This window comes from Symsagittifera roscoffensis, chromosome 1 (assembly GCF_963678635.1).
Source record: "Symsagittifera roscoffensis chromosome 1, txSymRosc1.1, whole genome shotgun sequence".
NCBI lineage: Eukaryota > Metazoa > Xenacoelomorpha > Acoela > Convolutidae > Symsagittifera > Symsagittifera roscoffensis.
This window is the reverse complement of record NC_087062.1, coordinates 3,429,400-3,455,084: the sequence shown is the minus strand read 5'-3', so window position 1 is coordinate 3,455,084 and position 25,685 is coordinate 3,429,400. Positions and strand designations below refer to the sequence as shown.

Sequence of the window (25,685 nt, the reverse complement as noted above, 5' to 3'; positions counted from 1 at the left end):
ATGTCCAGTCGAGTTTCATCTTCAGTAAGGGTTGTTTTATTGTGAAATCTTTCGCCTTCCAACGAGTGAAGCTTCGGCTCCTCTATTTCAACATCATGGCATATTTCGTCTAGGAGTTTCGCAAAGGTATCGCGGTTTTCATTATGTCTTAGGTAATTGTATCCACTTTTGGGACAGTGAAGAGAGTGGGTCAGTGTGAGCGATTGTCCACATGGGCATATTTGTGGGGTGTTTGATGATTGCCATCCACATATCAGATGTAATCCATCTTTAAACTCTGATTTGTTTAGGCAAAAATTTTTACGGATAGCATGCTTAGCAAATTCAATGCTCCTTTCTGTGACGCTAGGTTTACTATCAATTTTTTTTTTCTGACGAGCAAATTTCCATAATTTAAGTTTTTTTGTGAATTTGATGTTCTGTCTCTCAGTTTTGATGTTACTATTTGTCAGAGTTTGTTCCGTTTCAGCTATTTCTGGATCATTTCTGGATGATATCTGATGCCCTCGGCTCCTAACAAACAGTTCCAGACACTCAGTCGCAGCTCTGCCATATCCAATCTATCCGACTCAATTTAAGACTATCCCGACGCCTCTGGGTTGATTTATTGCATTTCTACCATATTCACTCTATCCGAATCAATTTAGGACCAATCCAACGCCTCTGGGCGGTCGCGGCATTATTTGAAAAAATCATTGGAAATTCAATTAGAATCCAAAAATTCATTCTCGTCAAATGGTTCGTAGCAATATCAGTGATTTCTAAGCCAAGTTATAGAACCGTTCTAATAGCGCTTCTATTCCGAGACCTCTCAGAGATTTGTCCGAGGATACATCAGTTACACCGTAATAGATGGTCAATTTTATTTCATAAACATTAAAAGCTGACTTGATATTACCTAGAACAACTACACCTAGACTACAACTGATGTTTGATGATTTGAAATTTTAATTTTAATGTTTTCATACTTGTACTATTGTCTTTTCAGAAGACTTGAATATACACTTCTTCTTCTTCATATTTCTGGATCACTGTTTTCTAACAGATCACAAATGGTTTGTGACCACTCATATTTTTTTGGATAAGGTGTTACTGAGGATGTCTAATCCTCCCATTCCTAGCCCATCCAACCTGTGCACGTATCGTCGCATGACGGAAGAGCCCGTTTTAAATGACTTTTTTTAGGGGTAGCAAAAATCTTAAAAATGCATCCAACAAGGACAAGTCTATCTGTGCTATAGTAGAGGAAGGTAGATTTTAATTGACAATTCTCTTGATGCATTAATATCGACTTGATTTATTCATAAAATTTTGCCGATGTATTTATATAGAAGAAAATATAATGAGAAAATTAATAAAGAAAGTTATAGCAGTTAATAAAGTTAGCGAGAAAACGAAATTGTAAACATAGAAAGGTGCAAACACTCAGAAGTTTGTGACAAAATGTTTAAAATTGGTAGATAATAGTTGTTAAAAAATTTCAGAAATATTTTTTAAGTTTTGTTGGCTGAATGTTTCAGCTTTGAAATAATGATGAGTTTCTCACTTTTGGAGATCTTTGATCATTTTGTACAGATAGTTCAGAACTTTCAAAACCTGAATATGCAGAAAAATGTGCAAAAACTCTTGTTTGAGTTTACAATTTTAACGCATTCTGAAAAAAATTATGTAGCGTTGGTACGGCCCTTTCCAACCTGTGCATGTATCGTAGCATGACGGAAGGGCCCATTTTAATTGACCTTTTTTGTGATCGAGAGCTGCATTATTAGACGTATTGAAAAATCTGACTTAATCGTGGTGTTAGGAGGAATACAAAATCCACCATCAAGCAGCAAGCTTTGAAAAGTCTCGGATAGTGTTATCGACTTCTCTTTACACCTAATTAGTTTTTGAATCTCTCCTAATTTGTATTTCATTCGCTAAAACTGTCAGTGCTTCATAAATCAAATTGGCTCGTTAGCTGTCCCCTCTCTGTTTCTTGTGCCTCATGTTTATATTTTGGTTTGCATTCTTGCGATTAACAGTAAGAAGAAAAAGAAAAAGAAGAATAAGAAGAAGAAAAAAAAAGTAATTCCCTTAAATAATATATTAGGGAAAAAATACAAACAAAAACATCCAGTTAAAAACGACAGTTTGAGCAGGTGAACTTCAAGAACCATGAACACGAGTTCAGTTGATCAAAAAATGACAGAGTTCTCTCTAAAAGAAGATCCTTGACTCTTCTCTTGAAAGACTCGTGAGGAGCGAAGATGTCTACACCAAGACGGATCAACTCGTTGACCGATTTCTCAACGCGATTAAAGAAGAACTTCTCAGTCTGCCACTTCTTTTGCTGTTTGAATTGTGCAAAGGATGGTGGATTTCCGGCTGTTGGTCACCTTAAAAAAGAAATACTAAGAAAACGGCAATTCTGTAAGATCATGTAACATTTTGTAGAACAGTAACACATCGTTGAAAATAAGATGGTAACAGATAGGCTGTTTTCGTGAGAAATAACTAGTCTTCAAAGGGTTTTGAACCAATAACCCATTTCAGACACTTTGGATTGAAACTTTCAAGTTTTCGGATATAATTAAATGAAGGAAACCAAACAGGGGATGCATAAAAAATGATACTCTTTATACACATGTTAACAAACATGAGCTTGATGGATTGAGAGACAGTGAAAGGAAAATGCGCCTGATAAAATGAAGTGACTTGTTAGATGATAACAGCTTATTATTGATAGGTATCATCCAGCTCAAGTCATCAGAGACAAATAAACCAAGGTCTTTTACTACATTTGAGGCAGTTATGTCCTGGTCGTTGACCATCACATGAGGAGGAAAATTGTCTTTGAAAACAATGAGACTGCACTGATCGTGATTGACCGATAAATCATTTGCAGTACACCAGTTTGTAAAAGAATCAATATCATGCTGTAGAGAAGTAACATCAGTAGAAAACAACTTTGAATCGTCAGCGAACAAATAACAACTGGAGAATTAATTACTGAGTAATAATTTCTTCTTGAAAATGACTTTTAATTAAAAAAATTTACTTTTTGATCCAGATTGATCAATTTCGATTAAGTTTACCAAAAATACATCGTGAAATATTTTCTGTAATTGTTAGAGCTTGCAGGTCATACATTTTGTTCTTCAAATTTTGGATTATGATGATTTCTTTCTGGTTGTTTTCTTGCGTTCAAAATTTTTTGACTGACTGTTGGCTATGTTTGAGTTAGAAATATCAGCGATTCTTTTTTGGCTTTGGGCGAATCGAAGATTTTCGGCTATCGAGTATTAAAAAAATGGCTGTTCGGGAACAAATTTTACTTCTAACTGAGATCGACTATCGTTTTCGGGTATTCGGCTCCATGATACGCCATTAATTCTACTTCTATTTAGTGTCATAGAGCTGCATTCTCGGAAAGCCCAAAATGTTTGTTGCGCTTGCAATAGCAAGCGTGTTGCAACCGGGTATCACACTTTCTCCATACAGAACCTATGTTCACAGGACTCATATCCTGAACTCTGTTTGATCATTTTGTTGATCATTTTGTTGATCAAATCTTTGATCATTTTGTACAGATAGTTTAGAATTTTCAAAACCTGAATATGCAGAAAAATGTGCAAAAACTCTTGTTTGAGTTTACAATTTTAACGCAATCTGAAAAAAATTATATAGCGTTGGTACGGCCCTTTCCAACCTGTGCATGTATCGTAGCATGACGGAAGGGCCCATTTTAATTGACCTTTTTTGTGATCGAGAGCTGCATTATTAGACGTATTGATCAATCTGACTTAATCGTGGTGTTAGGAGGAATACAAAATCCACCATCAAGCAGCAAGCTTTGAAAAGTCTCGGATAGTGTTATCGACTTCTCTTTACACCTAATTAGTTTTTGAATCTCTCCTAATTTGTATTTCATTCGCTGAAACTGTCAGTGCTTCATAAATCAAATTGGCTCGTTAGCTGTCCCTTCTCTGTTTCTTGTGCCTCATGTTTATATTTTGGTTTGCATTCTTGCGATTAACAGTAAGAAGAAAAAGAAGAAGAAGAATAAGAAGAAGAAGAAAAAAGTAATTCCCTTAAATAATATATTAGGGAAAAAATGCAAACAAAAACATCCAGTTAAAAACGACAGTTTGAGCAGGTGAACTTCAAAAACCATGAACACGAGTTCAGTTGATCAAAAAATGACAGAGTTCTCTATAAAAGAAGATCCTTGACTCTTCTCTTGAAAGACTCGTGAGGAGCGAAGATGTCTACACCAAGACGGATCAACTCGTTGACCGATTTCTCAACGCGATTAAAGAAGAACTTCTCAGTCTGCCACTTCTTTTGCTGTTTGAATTGTGCAAAGGATGGTGGATTTTCGGCTGGTGGTCACCTTAAAAAAGAAATACTAAGAAAACGGCAATTCTGTAAGATCATGTAACATTTTGTAGAACAGTAACACATCGTTGAAAAAAAGATGGTAACAGATAGGCTGTTTTCGTGAGAAATAACTAGTCTTTAAAGGGTTTTGAACCAATAACCCATTTCAGACACTTTGGATTGAAACTTTCAAGTTTTCGGATATAATTTAATGAAGGAAACCAAACAGGGGATGCATAAAAAATGATACTCTTTATACACATGTTAACAAACATGAGCTTGATGGATTGAGAGACAGTGAAAGGAAAATTGCGCCTGATAAAATGAAGTGACTTGTTAGATGATAACAGCTTATTATTGAAAGGTATCATCCAGTTCAAGTCATCAGAGACAAATAAACCAAGGTCTTTTACTACATTTGAGGCAGTTATGTCCTGGTCGTTGACCATCACATGAGGAGGAAAATTGTCTTTGAAAACAATGAGACTGCACTGATCGTGATTGACCGATAAATCATTTGCAGTACACCAGTTTGTAAAAGAATCAATATCATGCTGTAGAGAAGTAACATCAGTAGAAAACAACTTTGAATCGTCAGCGAACAAATAACAACTGGAGAATTAATTACTGAGTAATAATTTCTTCTTGAAAATGACTTTTAATTAAAAAAATTTACCTTTTGATCCAGATTGATCAATTTCGATTAAGTTTACCAAAAATACATCGTGAAATATTTTCTGTAATTGTTAGAGCTTGCAGGTCATATATTTTGTTCTTCAAATTTTGGATTATGATGATTTCTTTCTGGTTGTTTTCTTGCGTTCAAAATTTTTTGACTGACTGTTGGCTATGTTTGAGTTAGAAATATCAGCGATTCTTTTTTGGCTTTGGGCGAATCGAAGATTTTCGGCTATCGAGTATTAAAAAAATGGCTATTCGGGAACAAATTTTACTTCTAACTGAGATCGACTATCGTTTTCGGGTATTCGGCTCCATGATACGCCATTAATTCTACTTCTATTTGGTGTCATAGAGCTGCATTCTCGGAAAGCCCAAAATGTTTGTTGCGCTTGCAATAGCAAGTGTGTTGCAACCGGGTATCACACTTTTTCCATACAGAACCTATGTTCACAGGACTCATATCCTGAACTCTGTTTGATCATTTTGTTGATCATTTTGTTGATCAAATCCAGTGATATCGATTCGAATCCGAGTATTCGACCCGAATACCGAGTATTCGGCACTTCGAAGCCGAATCCGAATATTAAAATTTTGAAATCCGAATATCGAATCCGAATATTTTTTTTTTTTTGCCGAATACCGAATAATCCAGGGTCCACTGCTAAAAAACCCGAATATTCCGAATATTGGTTTACTGTTTTGTTTCACAATATTTTTCTGTTTTTTAAGATGGCTAATGTAGAAGAGTCTGATGTCGCTGCCGAGTGCGAGTATAGAAAAGAAAAAGGAGTGGCAAAATGGCATGAAAAGTTCAATACTTTTTATAGAATTTGTTGTATCAAACTTTTATGCTAAGTTTTTTGGGAAAATAACCAAATATCCGAATAGTTGTTCGAGTAGTAAGATTTGGCCGAAGCCGAATCCGAATAGTAAGGGCACTATTCGGCCGAAGTCGAATATCGAATAGTTGGGCCGCGGCGAATAACGAATATCAAAAAATCCGAGTATTCGACATCCCTGATCAAATCTTTGATCATTTTGTACAGATAGTTTAGAATTTTCAAAACCTGAATATGCAGAAAAATGTGCAAAAACTCTTGTTTGAGTTTACAATTTTAACGCAATCTGAAAAAAATTATATAGCGTTGGTACGGCCCTTTCCAACCTGTGCATGTATCGTAGCATGACGGAAGGGCCCATTTTAATTGACCTTTTTTGTGATCGAGAGCTGCATTATTAGACGTATTGAACAATCTGACTTAATCGTGGTGTTAAGAGGAATACAAAATCCACCATCAAGCAGCAAGCTTTGATAAGTCTCGGATAGTGTTATCGACTTCTCTTTACACCTAATTAGTTTTTGAATCTCTCCTAATTTGTATTTCATTCGCTGAAACTGTCAGTGCTTCATAAATCAAATTGGCTCGTTAGCTGTCCCCTCTCTGTTTCTTGTGCCTCATGTTTATATTTTGGTTTGCATGCTTGCGATTAACAGTAAGAAGAAAAAGAAGGAGAAGAATAAGAAGAAGAAGAAAAAAGTAATTCCCTTAAATAATATATTAGGGAAAAAATACAAACAAAAACATCCAGTTAAAAACGACAGTTTGAGCAGGTGAACTTCAAAAACCATGAACACGAGTTCAGTTGATCAAAAAATGACAGAGTTCTCTATAAAAGAAGATCCTTGACTCTTCTCTTGAAAGACTCGTGAGGAGCGAAGATGTCTACACCAAGACGGATCAACTCGTTGACCGATTTCTCAACGCGATTAAAGAAGAACTTCTCAGTCTGCCACTTCTTTTGCTGTTTGAATTGTGCAAAGGATGGTGGATTTTCGGCTGGTGGTCACCTTAAAAAAGAAATACTAAGAAAACGGCAATTCTGTAAGATCATGTAACATTTTGTAGAACAGTAACACATCGTTGAAAATAAGATGGTAACAGATAGGCTGTTTTCGTGAGAAATAACTAGTCTTTAAAGGGTTTTGAACCAATAACCCATTTCAGACTTTTTCGATTGAAACTTTCGAGTTTTCGGATATAATTTAATGAAGGAAACCAAACAGGGGATGCATAAAAAATGATACTTTTTATACACATGTTAACAAATGTAACATTCGTCTACTACAGTCACACATGAGGCTCAAGAAAAATAGGCCCTATAACCACTGGCTCAAGGGTCAGGGACACTATCTCTTGTGTTTTTCCACCTCAAGAACGGTCGGAGCCAGTTCGGTTCGCTTGTGACATGAGACTACGACCCGTTACAGCTTAAAGGCTACTACTAAAATATCCCCCCACTCTAGAATTAGAAACGTCCCCATACTTAGGTCTCTAAATACCCAAAATACATGAACGCCGTTAAAAACCGGGTTGGAACAATCCGTTAGGTTACTTTTTATTAGACAGTGTGACTTTGATCCATTTCAGATGGATCAACCTAAAACTCGCCTCACCTCAACATAACAATTACAAAACACACTCTAGAATTTAAATTTGTACTCACATAGCAGCACGCTCAAGAATTGGGAAATGATCCAGTTGGTAACTAACTCAAGAAATAAATAACTAAAAGAAGTTTAATGTTTTATAGTTTGTACGACAAGGATAAGTCTATGCTCTAGAATTTGAGTTCTCATGGACCGTTGGGACACTCTAGTTGTCCGCCTTTCCGCTGAAGGTTCACTCTGGTCCAGCTTTAGAATAGAACTCCAGACACGACTATCCAACTCGTGGGAATACGCTTGTTTCTGTTTCGAATAGGACAGCTCTACTCTTGTTCACTATGATGGAAATTGCGAATAGCAATTTCCCACTCGTTTTTATCTGACTACTTTCCCGCAATTGTTCTACAATTGTTCTCAAATTGTTCTACAATTGTTCTCAAATTGTTCTGATTTCTTTTTCTGATTTTCAGTTATCGCGAGAAAATCGTGCATGACATGTTCCATTCGAAATTTTGAAAAATTAAATTTCACTTCAAAATCAAGTATTTTCTGCTCTTCTCAAGGTCAAACTTCCAAATATGACCGACTGGCACATGCTCCCCGGACTCGAGATCGATGTCCTCATCGCGCGCTGTCTTCTGCCAGTGAGTCCCAGAAAAACCGAGTGTTGCTCAAGATACAGTGCCAGTGGTCATTTACAGAAGTTTGCAGCAGATTTAAGATTATCTACACCCCAAAATTCACGACCATTTAAAATTTTCACACTATTGCTAAACAGCAATCAAAATCTGCATTTACCTGCACCTTTGAATTCTCGCTTTTCAAGCCAATCATTTAAAAATCTCTTTTGTCCTATTCAATCAGGAAATTGTCATGCAGCATTTCGATTTATATAATAGATATAGTATATTAGTAACAATATTTGCTTTGTTAAAATTTCTTTTTCGTGAATCCAAGTTTCACTCGGATTCACACTCAAGCCCCCTTTCCCTCTCAAGACTCAAGATCCATCCGATTTGCCCATTCATCTCGTACTCTTCGCCTTGGAGGTACTGCATCCTGAAGTGCTAGATGCGGCAAACTGTCTCAACAGTTCCTCTTCATCATCGGAACTAATCACAATCTCCTCCCAAGCCTTCAGCTGTTCATAGGATCGCATCCATTCTCTCTGCTCCTGCAATCTCTTTGCTTGGTTGGGTAGTGCCTTCACCCTAGCTTCTCGGTTCAAGCAAAAGGAGTTGTGCAGGCTCAAGCTCACGTTCTTCGCCAGGTCTTCCTCTAGTATCGACTCCCTCGCTTTGGTATTGTCTCTAGACATCTTACCCACTCTCTTCCATCCCGTCGTGATCGCATTACGATGGGTTAGCAGGGGTCTCTTGAAAGCTTCCGGCCCAATCTCGGCCTGGAACTGTCGATACTCCTTTTGATGTTTTCTCATGTGATCTTTCGTTGCCCTGTACAGCCAAGACGTCAGTGTCGCCCGAAACCATGGAAAGTACCTCAAGCGACTCCATACGTGCCTGACTTCCGTCGGTATGGCGAATACTTTGCACGCAGTCTCAAACAACTCAAGTCTCCTGCTGTAGTCTATCGCGTATATTGACTCAGCCGTTGGCGTCGTCGCCTCCCGATATTTCGTTATATTCTCTTCTATCCATCTCAGAGCTAACATCGTACTCACTACTAAGAGCGTCACCTTCTGCCGGTGATCCGGTAGTCCGATCGACCGAATCTCTTCCACATCCCACACCAGGCAAAGGTTCTTGTGATCTGGATACCACACCGTTTGTGCCAAACAGTGGCATGGGCATTCCCCATGAGAGATCTCAATGCTCCTGAGATTACGCTCCCCTGAGGCTTCCAAGAGAGGCTCAAGCTCCATCATTTTCTCGTGCATCGTGTCGTTGTCTTCCAGGTTCGGAGTACTTCCCACAGGTTTCCCGATCACGTTTTGTCTCTCGTGATCGCTTGTGTTTTCTCTTTCCAACTTCAGAAGATCTTCTCCCCAGATTTCGCTTAAGTCATCTCTCAATTCTTTTGGTACTGTCCCTTTGATTTTTCTCAACAACTTGTGCGAGTGATGCGACATCCGAGCCAACCTCACGCACTTGGGCACTGAGAAGGCCTTGTCCACCAGTATTCTCTGGCTGGACACTTCCACCATCGCCATGTGTAGCGGGTAGTGACTTCCGCACAAGTTGGCCATCATTGACCCTATCAGTGATTTCGCGTTCAATGGCAAGCCATAAGCTTCGCTCAGGGGAAATCCCATTTCCGCCTCAAGACCAACTTTCCAGCTCCGGATGTGTTTTTGAGTCACCTGCAACACCCCGGGCCATGATTCTACGCTCAACGCCGTCACTAAATGATGCTCAGACTCCAGTCTCTCCAGTGCCTGCAGACCACACATTCTCGAGAAGAATCCGAGAGCTGTCGCTATATTCACCGTGGTTCTCGCGTAACATTCCGCTATTATTTGCACTTCACTTTTCTCCCTTTCTGTGATGTCTTCGAACCAAGTGACCAGGTCTTCTTTTTGAAACGACAGTATCCTGACGCATGACCGTCCATCGCAGATGTGCTCTCCGTTCCCACACGTCGAATCCAGACAGCTACCCGGCTCCAATTTCTTTGCTGACCCGGGGTCGCTCGTCCTTTCGCTTGGCTCTTGCATCTGGGGTGTGATTAGCTTATGTAGCACACTCAACTTCGCCAGATCTTCATCTTCCGTTGGGGCTAACCTCACTCGCTCGGTGGTTTCCTCGATTAGACTCGCATGGGGATGTGGACACCAGGAGGGTCTTAGTAGCTTCCATATCACTCCCAAGTTCGTGGTTAACAAGCCATTTCCACCGCCCATGTTCACTTCAACTCTCTTGTTTGAGCGCGGTATGCTTATCACCTCTGGTGTTTTCTCAAGAATCAGGCCCAGGCTCGGCCCCTCTTTCTCCACTGCGTCTATCTCCATTATCCTTTCTGTCCAAAACTTCAGTAGCTCCGCTACCTCATGGTTTCTGTGGGCTCCTCCAGCTTCCGAGTCTAAGAAGGGATTGTAGGCTATTCCCATCACTCCAGACACATATTGGTATTCCCCCTTCTCACTGAGTCTCGAGTACTGTTCTGACGAGGCCAGGTTACGGTGAACATCATGTTCTTCCTCGAACTTCTTATTAGAGAACCTCCGTACCTCGTCCAGCTTTCGATGGTTCTCTAAGGATAGTCTGGAACCATCTTCTTTCTCTATTCCTGTACTCTGATATACGTTCAAGATGATCGTTGAGACTCTTCTCTCCATGGTTTTACTTCCACTTGCTCTCTTCCTCTTGCGAGTCTTCACATCTCTGCTCGAGGGTGTTGTGGCTATCATCATTGATTCTACCTCTCCATCCACTCCTTCCAACTCTTGCCTCCCCCCTGCTCGAGCCTTAAGGATATTAGTACTTTTAATCATATTACTAGTCCCAACCTTATCCCTTTTTATATCATCAACCATTTTATCCACAGTTTTTTGTTTCAGAGTAGAGCTGTCCTCACATTTCTCTTTTCTAGTCTTCGATCGTGCGTTCCTCAGCTCCACTAGCTTGTTCAGCAGCTCTTTTCTTGCTTTCTCATCCAGGCCCGTTCCTATCAAGAGCGGTTCCCCGAATCTCACTACTGCGTCCCACAGTTCCTTCTTGAACTTGTCCAGCGTCGTCTCGCTGCCCACTTCTCGATTGAATTCCTCCAGGAACTCCTGCCAAGCGTCATCCTCGAGAGATCCCAAGAATATGTCCCTATTCCCTTCGAACGTGTTCTTCTCCCTTTCCTCCGAGCTCAAGAGTAACATCCCCATATTGAAGGTCTCACCTGCCAATGGCAACTCTAGGTTCTTCCGTGGAGACGGAATCAGGGGTGGTGTGGCAGTATCTGCCCAATTCTCCTCGCTCAAATCTTTCAACAGCTCTTGAGTGGTGAGCTCCTCCCCTGATGGCCCTGGTTCAGGCGTATTCCCCACTTCCATGTCTTCACCAGCTTCACTGAGAGTTTCATCCATACTCTCTTCTTCTGACTCATGTCTCCTTCTCTCGAGAATTTTCTTAAATCGGTCCTCGACGGGTCCGCTCCTCTTGTCTCCAGGTGTGTCCACGGACAGTGGTGATGGTGTCGCGGGATCCAGCTTTTTGTATTCCGTCAGTGCTACGTGCAGTTGACCTGCTGCATCTAGTTCTGTTCCTTCCTGTCTTATTTCCACCTGTTCCAAGCCATAGGGCGCCTTATATTTTCTCGTGGCAAATTTCATGTCGTCCACCAGTGCGACGTGTCCCTCCATCACGATCATCCTGCCATCATCCCATATGGGTAGCATATTCTCAAGTCCTTCCTTCTCAAGAGTCCTCAAGACTTTCCACACCTCATATCCAGGGGGCTGCGAACCTCTACTCTTTTTCGCTTGCGTCGTCCACGAATTTACCTTCATCTCGCTGGTATGGAAGTAGACCGCCGCCGTGTAGCCAATGAACAGGGGGTCCCAGCCATCAGTGAAATCCTTCTGCATTTCCTCCGCCCTCATCCTCGCCATTATGGAGGGAACTACCAAGGGACTATTCATTCCTAAGGTCATCCTCCTGACTATTGGGAACTCAGGCATGGTTGCCGGGAGGATTTCTTTCTCCATTATGGTCTCTAGCTCCCTCTTCACCAGTGCGAAGCACTCCTTCCAGGCAGGAATTCTCAAGATTTCTCGTCCGTCCGCCGTCAATGGGTTCAAGTTCCAGAATTTGGGATACATTTCAATAGGGCCCTCTCGCTTGCCTCCCATTCTGCATTGCATTTGTCCCCTGAAATTGCACACCATCATCTCAGCATCTTTCACTTTTCCGAAGAGTACCGTGTTGCTGATACGCGCCCTGAGCACTTCCTGCTGACACCAATTCAGCGCTGCACCATCCAGTACGCTGATGAGACTCAAGTGCGTCACCGAGTGACGATACGTTATCACCAGGGGATCTGGAAACGCGTACGTCACTGCTGGACCATAGATGCAGGTCACCACCTCCTCCAGACCTCGGATTATCCCCATTGGGTCCGACCTCATTGCCAGACACAGGTCCGTCAACAGAGGCATCCCTCTGTTCGCCTTCTCCCATTCTTCTCTCGAGGTTGGGTTCTCATCTTCACCCGTCATGTATCGATTCTGCATCATGAGGTATTGCACCAGTAGTGTCTTCAACCCTGCGGCGCACTTGTAGGAGCTGGTTTCAATGCTCGTGTGGACTCTCCCCATAGACAGAGGTTCTCCATATTCCATTAACCGATGAAACGACACCAATTCCCCATGGGTCAAGAGCACTAGTGCCAGGTACCCATCAACTCGAAGTGTCTCCACTCCCCGACTAAACATATATGCTGGACCCATATTGAACAAGTATCTGGGGTAGACCAAATACAGGGCCAAGAGCAGGCTGATGGGCATGCCCAGTATCTCCTGCACGAAGGCTCCGAAGATAGTCGCCGTGGTGCCGAACACTCCTGCCAAGAATTCTCTCTCCCAGCAAGGACTCAAGAACTTGAGAATCTCGTAATCTCTCCTAGTCTTCAATTCGCCGTTGGCGTGCTCTCTCCAAAATCCTCCAATCGTCACTTCATTGGCGGCCGAGACAAATCTAACCACCGTCATGTCTCTCCTTTCAGCTAGCTCCAGTTGCTTCTCTAGAAAACTCCAGATTTGTTTCACGAGGAGTGGTGCTTCCTCCCTCGTTTTACTCGTGGCGTTCTCCAGCCTTGGTGTCAGGAATGGCCACCAGCCATTCTCTTGGGTCAAGCGATATTTCATCGATTCTAACTGTTTCTCCGTCTCGACCACATTTCTTCTCTCGTTGCTGGGACCTCTAGTCCTGCTGGTGGAATTTGCGACTTTCACATCCATACTCCGGAACCACAGGCTGGCCGTCAACTGGTTTATCGCCGGGTGGTCGTCCCCGATGACTGGGCTGAACTTGAGTTGTCTAGCAAAGTTCGATATCTCTAGCAAGAGTACCTCATCCAATACAATCAAGACATCGGCTAGTCCGTAAAAGCCCCTCAGCGCATGAGATATGTCAGCCCATGCCGCTGGTAATTCTGATCTGTAAAGTCTCAAGTTTACTGGCTCCAGCTCTCGATTGGGGGCTGCCATCAGAATCCGCCATTCACTCCCTTCCGCTATCAAGATTAAGACCGCATACACGAATTGTAGGGCGGGTGGCATGCTGGCGTATCCTGGGGATGTGGTAAACACCACCTTTGTCTTGGACCCAAATCTCGAGGCTACGTTCTCTTGTACCTCATTCATCGCCGCAAATAACGCCTGAATAGCCTCCCATATCTTCTTTGATGTCGGAATCTCTTTGCCCTTCAGTTGCTCAAGAAGTCCCATCGCGTGCAGGTGGTCATTCATTCCTGCAAACAATAGCAGCTCAGGTTCACAGGGCATCTCCGACTTTATTGCCACCACTAGGGTCAACATCTGGTTCAATTCGGCTCCTGGCAAAGAGTATACCAGAGTCTCCGGCCAGAACAACTTGGGAGACGTTCCTTCGAAGTCTGATCCCGCCACAATGATCACTCTTGCAGCAGCTGGATCTGCTCTATCATAAACTGCCAGAGTCTTGGCCAATTGGGTGCCGCCACAGGGCTTCCCGTACCTGGGATCCTCTGCCAACCTTGGACCTTCGTAAGCAGCGTCAGGCAACTCCATTCCCCCCGGGTTGAGTAGCTTGTCTACTACCTTCAATTGCGCCGGGGTTGCCAACCTGATCCTGGCGATGCCAGTTCGGTGCTTGGGAGGTTCTGCTATAAGTCCAGGACTCCCTAGCTGCTTAAGAGGCCTGTAGTTAATGGGTCCCATGATCGTTTTTGTGGGAATTCCAGTCAGGTCTGTAGTCTCCATTAACTTCGTTCTCGAGAAATGCGCCTCGTGTGCTTTCAACCAGTCTACGCAATGATGTCTATTCAAGTCCTCATGCGACACTCGTTCGATCCCCAGGGTTTCCGCCAACTCTCGTCTGCATTCCAAAGTCTCTAGATCCAGTTCCTTCACCTTCTCAGGATATCTCAAGCGGGTAGTCTCCCTAGACTTCTTTTCTCTCCTGCCATCTGCCACCACCACGGAGGACATCGCCGAGGTCGGAGGTGTTGATGACTCTACCTCCTCCGACTCCATTGGTGTGGCACTCTGCAATCGGGTCTGATTGCTCCTCGAGCTATCTCTAGTATCAACTCTCGCTCCCAATCGACCAGCCAAGGCCCTCGAGGCAAGGAATGGTGGGTTGGGAGGTGGCCCTAAAGTGAATTGGGCTGTCTCCAGCAGGTCCGCTTCTAGCGTGTTTATGTGTTCCTGGAAGACGTCGTTCAGCCACTCAGCTCCCCTTGGCCTATCGAAATGGATTCCATCTTTCGAGGTGTCTTCAGGGAATCCCTTGTTCTCCATGCGTTCTGCAACGTCTAACAGCCTAAGAGGAAGCACACTGTTTCGGTGTATTTCTCGGATCGCCTTGTTCAGGCTCCGCACCCTCTGGTTCATCTCTAGGGAGTGTTGATCAAACATCATGTTATAGGGGACCGTGCATATCGTCAGCAGGATGGGATCCATTTGGATCCTCAGCTCCTCAAGAAGGCAACTCATCTTGTCGCATAGCCTCGTCACTTTCCTTGCTTCTCCTCTCGACACGTCGTTGGTCCCAACCATCAAGGTGACTGTGTAAACTTTGGTCATTCCTAGCATGTCCAGAGTTGCCAACATCTGTGGCGTAGCAGCTCCAGCGAAACTCAAGACTCCCGTCTGCCAATGTGACCGGATCTGGGTCAACACCCGCACCAGGCTGTCCCCTATAATCAGGTGAACCGCACCCTCTGGCACACGAGGTGGCGCTAGATACTGCACCCAGGCTGCGTCGTGGAAGCAGTCCCTCCTGGCTTGCTGTTCCGCATTCCAGTCCAGCCGACTATGCTTGTGGTAGTTCCCCTCTGTGTTCTTCTTGTAGCTCGCGATCACGACGTTTCTGACCGGCTGTTCCCTCCAAGTTGGGGGAAGCTCTGGCCTTGTCGCCCTTTCACGACTCTGCTGCTGCAATTTCTCGCCCAGCTCCTTCAGGCGCGATGAGGCGCCACTCACCTGACTACCGCTCGAGGTCGAGGTGGGTGTATATCCTGGTAACACCACATCCATCAGAGGACGTACAGGTTGGGTCTCTAGATTGCGCAAGGAGGGCGTCGCGTCATTCGGTATCCAGACCTCCAACCCTTCACTCATGTGTTCCCTGGCCTCGCGGTCAAGGTTGAACCGTCCTCTAGCCCTGGGAGCTTCATCCACCTCCATGCGCGACTCTGGCCTTGAGCTTGTCACCACTCGTTCGTTTGACCTGGCTCCCTTTTGTGCGTCCAGCTCGCGTTGTCGTTGTTCTATCCTTTCCAACTCCGACTTTAGTTGATCGCGATTCGCGGCGTTCTCCCGCACCTTTAGCTCCTGCTGATGTTCCGCCCTTAGCATCTCAAGTAATTTCAACGTCTGATCCCGCTCGTCGACTGCCTGGTCTCTCTCCAGCTGAAGCCTCTCCCTATCCAACTTCGCCTGATCCCGATCGAGGTTCGCTTTATTCCTTTCCTTCAGCGCCTTCTCAAGCTCTTTCCTTAGGACTCCCAGCTCCGGATATGCCTCGGTCGTCTGTTGCGCTCGCGACATCGACGGCACCTTACTCGAGCTCTGGCCCGTGGATCTCGCTGTTGGCCTCGTCGGTAGCGGGAACTCTCCTGCGCCGTGTTCGGTGTTGTTACTCAGGCCAGGATTTCTTGCCAAGTCAAAGCCCCTTACTCCTCCATCCGCATTCCAAGACAACCATCTGGTCTGTGCTCGATTTGATATGCCCTCAGTGGTGTAGCCGACTATCAAGACAGCCTCCGTCGCAGACTCCCTGCACTCGCCCTGGTCCTCCAACTGGAGGATCGCATTCAGCATCACCGCCATTCTCTCGTCGATCTGGGTGTGGTCCAGGTCCCTCAAGCGTCTGTACAGCTCGTCAAGAGTGGGCCTCTGCAGAGCCGTGGGCATAGAGTTCCAGAATCGGTCTGCCATTCTTTATAACTTCGGGATGTGTGTAGATAGATGTCAACCAGCTCAAGAATTACCTTACCAACTCAAGTATTACCCAATTCAAGAAATCTCTAGAAATCTTCTCTTGCAAGCACTTGCTGTAGATCCGGATTGTCGCGTGTTCAATCAAGATTCTCTTTTTCTGTTTCTCGCTTGAGTGTAGTTGGATATTCAACTTTGTTTTCAAACTTGATCTGAAAACATAAAGCTCATTAAAACTTAGTATGTCACGTTCCTAACCTAGAGACCCCCCTTCTACCCATATGATTAAAATCTTATCATTCACATATCACTTAAAACAATTTGATTGGATCTCCCTTAAGAACATGCAGATTCATTTTATATTTTAGCACCATCAATTCTTTCTTTTAAAATTCAATTGTCATGCCAATCACATCTTAAGATCCCTTTACCTGCGCCGCACCCCAGTACCTGACTCAAGACTCCTCCCTCACACCCGACCTGGTACTTCCATGTACCCGACTCAGGCGATGCTCAAGTAGTACTTCTTGTGAAGATGCACCATTATCTCTGTTTCTGCAAAGACCACATGTAGGATAGCGTACAATTCCCTCGAGCTCAGTTTGCCCCTGTTTGGGTCGTACACCGGCATCGAGACCTCCACTATTCCTCTTTCAATCATGAAGTCACGTAGTCTTGTCAGTGCCAATATCACGTGTTCGGGATCAATTGTGTTTCTGTCGTTGACTCTCGTTACTAGGAAGCAGAGGTATTTGCCCGGGACTTGTGCCACTGACGGTGGAAGCGCTGCTATGCCTCCCAGTCCTGGCCTCTGTCTGAACAGAAACTCTACGTTCTGGTACTCTCTTTTGAAGTCAGCCTCCAATCTTGATTTGAAACTCATGTCCGCCGTGATGCAGATCGCGCTGGTCCTGTTTGACAGGATGAAGTCGCTATCTGTTATCATGATGTTCTCTGAGTATTCATTGGGTATTTCGAATTTCGTTTTGAAATTCCTTCCTATGGTAGGCTCTGGTTCTTCTTCCTCCAGTTCCAATCCGCTTGTTTCCCTCACTTCCTTGAGCTTCTTTATCATCAAATTTTCGGTGTGGGTAAGTCCTACCCCCACTCCCCGGACAAAAATATTTATCGACGTCCCCGTCGATGTAGTCGGGTCTGAATTGTCCTTAGGGATGTCCAGTGGCCTGTCTGTTGCTGTCCATCCGAAAAGAGGGTCCTCTGTCTTCATGTAATTTGCTGCTGATATATCGACTTGCTGAATGCTTTGTCCTTCGTGGCTCTCGTCCTTGACATCACGCATCCACTCTAGAATCCTCAAGTTCGTGTTCTCCCTCCTTTCTATTTCACTCTGCTCGAGATCCGTCTCCAATTCTGGCGTCGAGTAATCATCCTGCGGATAATGTCCACCATCGTCAATGACCTGCCATTCCTCTCCGGCTTCCAGTTCGCCTGCGCTTAGTAGTTCATCGCCCAACTTGTCTGGCTGTATCTTATCGATCAAGAAGTCATCGCCGTACCTATTGTACCTCATGCCTGTGCGTTTACGATTGCCAGTCCTGGTTTCCGGTGGTGTTGGTCGATCCGGCTCCATCCACTTCGGTACCTCGTTTTGCTCTGGGTCGTTCCAGTCTTCTTCTACAAATGAACCTGCATCCGACTCCACTTCTATCTTTTCGTTGTCGTCCAAACTCAAGTTCTCATTACCATCATTTTTCTCTCTAGTGCCTTTCTCATTCACTTCGCACGCTGGTTCCACCACCAGGTACTCAAGACCTTCCATGTCTTTTGGTAGGCACCAGTCCTCCGGGGACGGGACATGAGGCTTCAGATTTTCGTAATGTGCTGCTCGCCCTGTACTCAAGCGATAGAACCGTCCTTGTTGATGTACTTCCGTAATCATGAACGGTCCTCTCCATTTCTTGAGTAGTTTCTTTGTTCCCTTGGGCGGTATGACATTTTGGAAGACCCACACGTATTGGCCCACTTCGTATGGCTTTGCTCTTAGTATCTTTTCGTCATATTTCTTGCGTTGCCTCATTTGCGCTTGCGCCGTGTTTCTCCGACATAGCTCGTTTAGCTCTTGTTGTCTTTTGATCGCTTCCTTCACGTATGCTTGAGGTGACGTCCTCTTCCCCTCGTACTCCGGGTAAAAGAATGTTATAGGCATTGCCCTTTCCCTGCCTGTCAACATCATGAAAGGACTGATACCCGTCGTTGAGTGCTGAGTACTTTTATAGGCTCCTACTACCTGTGGCAGGTATTTGTCCCAGTCCGTCATGTATCTCGAGCAGTACACCCTGAGCATGTTGACCAGTGTCCTGTTCTGTCTCTCTACCAACCCATTGGTCTGTGGATGATAGGTCGTCGAGTGCGCTTGAGCAATGTGTGATCTCTTCATCAATTCTTTTGTCAAGTCCCCCACAAAAGCCTTGCCGTTGTCCGACTGGAAAGTCATTGGACAACCATACCGCGATATCCAATGCGTTATCAGGTGATCACATGTCTCCTCTGCCGAGGCTGTCTGGCACGGAACCGCTTCCGCCAACTTGGTGAAGTGATCTATTATAACTAGTATTTGGTTATAACCCGACTCCGTCATGCAGATTTTCTGATGGTCTATCTGCACCACTTCATTGAATTCCGAACTCTCGACAGACTTGAGGGGAAACTTCATCTTCCTTGGGTCTTTTACTTGAAGGCATGCTAGGCAGGCATTCACCCATCTCTCGCAAGCTTTTCTCATTCCCGGCCAATCAAACCTGTGAAGTATCCTTTGTTGTACTTTATCTATCCCCTGGTGGCCCATCTGGTCGTGTGATCTGAAAAGCACCTCCGTTTGGTACAATTGTGGTAGTATGATGAGGTTGTGTTTGTGTAATATTTTTTCCTCATCTCTTCTCTTGCACGCTACCACCCCTTCAGCTGTGTGATAAAGTAAATCTCCCTTTTCCTTGTAGAACTGGCTCAAGATCTTGTAGCTGTCTTCCTCAAGTTCCCCCTTCTCCTTGACTCCCGAATGGATCCATTTGGAGAGGTTACTTGTCATTTTGTCATTCTTCTGGGCCCTTATTAGGTCAGACAGCCTGTATCTCGCCTTAACGTGCTCCTTTAGCGCCATGATCTGTCCATTCATTTCACCAGGGTTGTGGGTGTCATCACTCAGCTTCACACATATCATCCTTTTCACGATTTTCATGTCGTCTTCTGGTACCAGATTCGTTCTGACGTTTGAGTTGCACGATAGTTCCCTTAGTGGTTTTCTTGAAACTGCTATTTTCTCGAGCTCTTCACCACCTCGTACCTCTTGTATTTCCAGATTGTACGTCCCTGAAGATGGATCCGTCTGTAATTCCCTGTCGTGCTGTCTTATCTTCTCTTCCGCCAGTATCATGCATAGACTGTCTTGGTCTTCGCTGCTCTCATCCGAGTCTTCATCCCATTCTTCACGCTCCCCGGACAATTTTCCTTCTCCGGTTCCGTCTTCTTCCATGAATCTGTACCACTCCCCAGACTCTTGATCTAGTCCCAGGTGTTCAATTTCTTCTCTGAATGTCACTTTCTTATCCCTGACTTTTGTCTGCTCCAGAATTTTTTCGGGGATTTTTTCAACTAGTGATCGCACAACTTCCTTGCTATCAGTGATGCTCCCTTTTGAGACGTCAGTATTGTTCACTGTTTCTTCTCTCCGAAGTATGGTTAGTTCTGGTGCCTCCTGACCTTTCCCTTGGATCACGGGCTTGTTATCTGATAGTTTCTCAAGCAACCTCATTAAGTCTACATCTATTCGGACCGTTCCCTCCTCTACCTGGATGAGATCATAACCTTTTGCCTTGAGTGTTTCCCTCACGATCTTGGACTTGAGCATTATTCCTATCGGAATCCCTCTATTTTTCTTCAAGATGGTCTTTTCAAGAGGCTCTTTCGGCAATTCGGGATGATCTTCTATCGGTTTGCCTGATTTGTCCAGCCATCTCGTGAGTGGAAGACTGTCGTACGTTTCTTTGTCCATAAAGGAGAAGCCGTCTTTGATCTCAGGTCTGTCCGCCTCTCTTTGTTCTTGCCTCTCGTAGAACTCCGTCTTCTTACTCAAGCTGTCAGCATTTTGATGTTTATCTCGTGTTCTGTGCTCAATTATCATGTTGTATCCATCCAAGCGAACTATCCACCTCCCAATATAGCTCTGGTCCATTGAGTACGTTTTCAGCCAGCTTAGTGCTCGGTTGTCGACTCGCAGCTTGAAGGGCTCACTGCCTAGGTATGCTCTGTATTTTTCGACAAAGGTGACCACCGCGAACATCTCTGCTTTCGGTGCTCCGTACTTCATTTCTGTGTCACTTAGGACCTTGCTCCCGTATGCTATTGGTCTCAAGACTGTCTTCCCATTCCATTCTTGTTCTTGATGGAGAATCCCAGAAATGGCGACTACTGACGCGTCCGTGTCTAGCACGTACATCCCCTTCTCTGTCGGCATACCCAGTACTGGTGCCTCACATAGCTCTTTCTTTATTCTCTGGAATGACTCTTCTGCCGCGTTGTTCCACGTGAACTTCTTGCCCTTATGTCTCATTAGTTGTTGCATCGGGTATACCTTGTCCGCATAGCCCTTGATGAATTCTCTATAATAGTTGGCGAAACCCAGGAAGCTCATCAGCTGGTGCTCCGTCTTCGGTGATTTCCAGGTTAGGACTGCTTCCACGGCGTCTGGATCAGGTCTAATGCCGTGCTTATCTACCATCCTTCCCAAGTATTTAATCGAGTCCTTGAGTATCTCGCACTTTGATGGTTTACACTTCAGCCCCGATCTCTTCATGCACGCGAACACCTCGTCAAGCCTCTCGATGTGGTCTTCTAGTGTCGGCGTCGCTATTACCACGTCGTCCACGTAGCACATTACCAGGTTGCCGTACTTCTTCGTCACGCCTATCAACGCGTGTGCCATCAGCCGCTGAAACGTGGCTGTTGCATTGCAGAGTCCAAACGGCATCCGTTTCCATTGAAACAGACCCAACTCGCAGGCGAACCCTGTCTTGTCCCTGTCTTGCTTCCTTAATGGTACCTGCCAAAAAGCCGAGCCTAAATCAAGAGTCGTAAAAAATTTTGCATCACCTAACTTCGAGAGGCTCTCATCAATTCTAGGTATGGGATAGGCATCCTTCACCGTGACGGAGTTCAGGTATCGAAAGTCACAACAAAACCTTAACTGGTCGCCTTTCTTTTTGGCCATCACTACTCCACACGCCCACGGTGACTTGGATGGTTCTATCATGTCATACTCTAGTAACGTTTCGATTTCTTTTCTACACGCGTCCGATTTGTGTGGGGTCATGCGCCTCGCCCCCTCCCTGTGTGGTACCGCGTTTTCCTCAAGTTCAATTTCATGTTCAACAAAATTACAACACCCGATATCCGCCTTATGCCTTGAAAAGACCTCCTCGTTTCGCTCTAGTACATCCTTGATAGCTTCGAGCTGTTCATCTTTCAGTTTGCCCCTTAAATGTTCAATCTCCGGCAGAACCGGTTTATCAATTTGCATTTCATCTAGTGTGGGTCGCTCTGGAAAGTTCGAACAGCTCGAAAGCCCATCGTCCGTTTCTGACTTAAGTGATTTGATAAGACCTGAAGAATCTTTTATTCTCTGCAATCGTCTCAAGATACAAATTTTGTCCCTGTGGTTGGGACAATCAACAACTTCATTTTGTTTTGAGTTTTCAATTGTTTCATATCGAGTTTTAACCGGTAAAGCATATCCCAGCTTCCTCCCTCTCTGTATCGTGATCGGTATATCAAGGGTATTCAACAAGACACTGACGCAGAGGCCGCTCTTCGTTATCGAAAATGATCTTCCTAAAACAGCAGCGCTTTGACTATTAGGATTTGGAACTATACACACTTGCTTGTTGTCACTTAGTTCATTATAATTTTTCATCCTCAAGCTTACGATTGCCGCTTCATTAGCTTTTAACCTCACTCTCCTACTCAAGAATACCGGTGCTTTGTTTTCATTTGCCATTATTAAATTTACCGGTTTGATTGCGTACCTCCTATCCGGGTTCCGTATCCTGAACATTGCATTATTTAGATCAATCGTTACGTCGAAATTCCTGATGAAGTCTCTGCCCAAAATGAATTGGTCAGATTCATCTAGGTTTTCTACCACGATGAAGCTCATCCACAGGTTACGTTCCCCCAAATTGAGAGCTATTATCGGCGTCCTGCCCAACACCCGAAGGGCCCCTTTGTTTGCAGCTGACAGCCGTATTCTAGAGTCTATCAAGTCACCTTTGTCAAAGCCCATTTTTTCCCATGTTTCGATTGGTATGACGCTCAAGACTGCTCCCGTGTCGAGTAATCCACGTAACTGAGTCTTTTTGCCATTTATGTCTAGCACGTGCCCTGTCACGTCTGCTTCCGTCCCGATGTGCATTGCATCTTCTTCGAGCATAGCGCAGTGTCCAATCGATCTTACTTTCAATTCTTCTTTCCCTACATAGATTTGTCCAATTAGGTCTTCGTCGCATGTTATCATCGTCTTTGTATAGATGTTGATTCCATCTATATTTAGCATGACCTCGTGTGGACCATAAGCTTCAGTGTACCTATTATCAACACGTACCGATTTGCTGCCCCCTCTCGTGAGTAGTGCCCTGAGCGCTCTAGAAGTCGTTTGTGGACTTATTCCACTCAAGTAATCTGCATACACGTCAATGTGCATTATCGTCTGGTCGCTCGGCTCGCTCAAGTTTCTGGTTACCTCGTGTCCGCCCACTGTGATTATCGACATTATTCTTGCTCCGATTTTCGATATCCCAAAAGGTTTACCTGTCACCATTTTCACGGTGTTACAATTCCCGGTCTTCATTGAGCCCGTTCTAGCCTCTGGTATTGAGTTCGATCCGGTTAATGCTTCGTTAAAATTCTGTCTTTCGATCTCCAACTTTAGTCGTTGCTCTATTTCTTTCGCAGCCAGATCTTGTTTCACTTTGGCAATTGCTTCCGTCGCCGCTTTCTCATAATTTATCTCTAGAGAGCTTCCGGCCGCGGACTCTAACGCACCGCTAACATGTGTAACAGCTTTCACTGTCTTCGTCGGCAATTCGGTGTTTGGTGCCCCCAAGTTCCTAGATTCAAACTCGTTTTGCCTGTTCCGCTCGTTTTGCCTGTCCCAGGAGCGCCATAAAAACACTATGTAACATTCGTCTACTACAGTCACACATGAGGCTCAAGAAAAATAGGCCCTATAACCACTGGCTCAAGGGTCAGGGACACTATCTCTTGTGTTTTTCCACCTCAAGAACGGTCGGAGCCAGTTCGGTTCGCTTGTGACATGAGACTACGACCCGTTACAGCTTAAAGGCTACTACTAAAATATCCCCCCACTCTAGAATTAGAAACGTCCCCATACTTAGGTCTCTAAATACCCAAAATACATGAACGCCGTTAAAAACCGGGTTGGAACAATCCGTTAAGTTACTTTTTATTAGACAGTGTGACTTTGATCCATTTCAGATGGATCAACCTAAAACTCGCCTCACCTCAACATAACAATTACAAAACACACTCTAGAATTTAAATTTGTACTCACATAGCAGCACGCTCAAGAATTGGGAAATGATCCAGTTGGTAACTAACTCAAGAAATAAATAACTAAAAGAAGTTTAATGTTTTATAGTTTGTACGACAAGGATAAGTCTATGCTCTAGAATTTGAGTTCTCATGGACCGTTGGGACACTCTAGTTGTCCGCCTTTCCGCTGAAGGTTCACTCTGGTCCAGCTTTAGAATAGAACTCCAGACACGACTATCCAACTCGTGGGAATACGCTTGTTTCTGTTTCGAATAGGACAGCTCTACTCTTGTTCACTATGATGGAAATTGCGAATAGCAATTTCCCACTCGTTTTTATCTGACTACTTTCCCGCAATTGTTCTACAATTGTTCTCAAATTGTTCTACAATTGTTCTCAAATTGTTCTGATTTCTTTTTCTGATTTTCAGTTATCGCGAGAAAATCGTGCATGACATGTTCCATTCGAAATTTTGAAAAATTAAATTTCACTTCAAAATCAAGTATTTTCTGCTCTTCTCAAGGTCAAACTTCCAAATATGACCGACTGGCACAAAACATGAGCTTGATGGATTGAGAGACAGTGAAAGGAAAATTGCGCCTGATAAAATGAAGTGACTTGTTAGATGATAACAGCTTATTATTGATAGGTATCATCCAGTTCAAGTCATCAGAGACAAATAAACTAAGGTCTTTTACTACTTTTGAGGCAGTTATGTCCTGGTCGTTGACCATCACATGAGGAGGAAAATTGTCTTTGAAAACAATGAGACTGCACTGATCGTGATTGACTGATAAATCATTTGCAGTACACCAGTTTGTAAAAGAATCAATATCATGCTGTAGAGAAGTAACATCAGTAGAAAACAACTTTGAATCGTCAGCGAACAAATAACAACTGGAGAATTAATTACTGAGTAATAATTTCTTCTTGAAAATGACTTTTAATTAAAAAAATTTACCTTTTGATCCAGATTGATCAATTTCGATTAAGTTTACCAAAAATACATCGTGAAATATTTTCTGTAATTGTTAGAGCTTGCAGGTCATATATTTTGTTCTTCAAATTTTGGATTATGATGATTTCTTTCTGGTTGTTTTCTTGCGTTCAAAATTTTTCGACTGACTGTTGGCTATGTTTGAGTTAGAAATGATGAAATATCAGCGATTCTTTTTTGGCTTTGGGCGAATCAAAGATTTTCGGCTATCGAGTTTTAAAAAAATGGCTATTCGGGAACAAATTTTACTTCTAACTGAGATCGACTATCGTTTTCGGGTATTCGTTCCATGATACGCCATTAATTCTACTTCTATTTGGTGTCATAGAGCTGCATTCTCGGAAAGCCCAAAATGTTTGCTACGCTTGCAATAGCAAATGTGTTGCAACCGGGTATCACACTTTTTTCATACAGAACCTATGTTCACAGGACTCATATCCTGAACTCTGTTGGAAATTTTGCAACAGACGTATTGAGCATTTTACAATTTAAACTATCCGTCTATTCAAAGTATGTAATTTTTCAGGGTTAATTTATATTTTTGGCTT

The 25,685-nt window shown here is 43.9% G+C and overlaps 2 protein-coding genes across 2 annotated transcripts in view; one reads left to right on the top strand and one right to left on the bottom strand.

Annotated features, from left to right (window-relative positions):
- LOC134841703 (endoribonuclease Dicer-like) overlaps positions 1 to 16,577 on the bottom strand; it is a gene marked incomplete in the record, with an annotated part of 119,725 nt that extends 103,148 nt beyond the window's left edge. Inside the window, 1 exon segment of the mRNA XM_063857770.1 lies at positions 16,464 to 16,577. Coding sequence (XP_063713840.1) covers positions 16,464 to 16,577 — 114 coding nt within the window.
- LOC134857014 (uncharacterized) overlaps positions 1 to 25,685 on the top strand; it is a 290,454-nt gene that overhangs the window by 227,937 nt on the left and 36,832 nt on the right. The gene's annotated exons all lie outside the window — the stretch shown is intronic.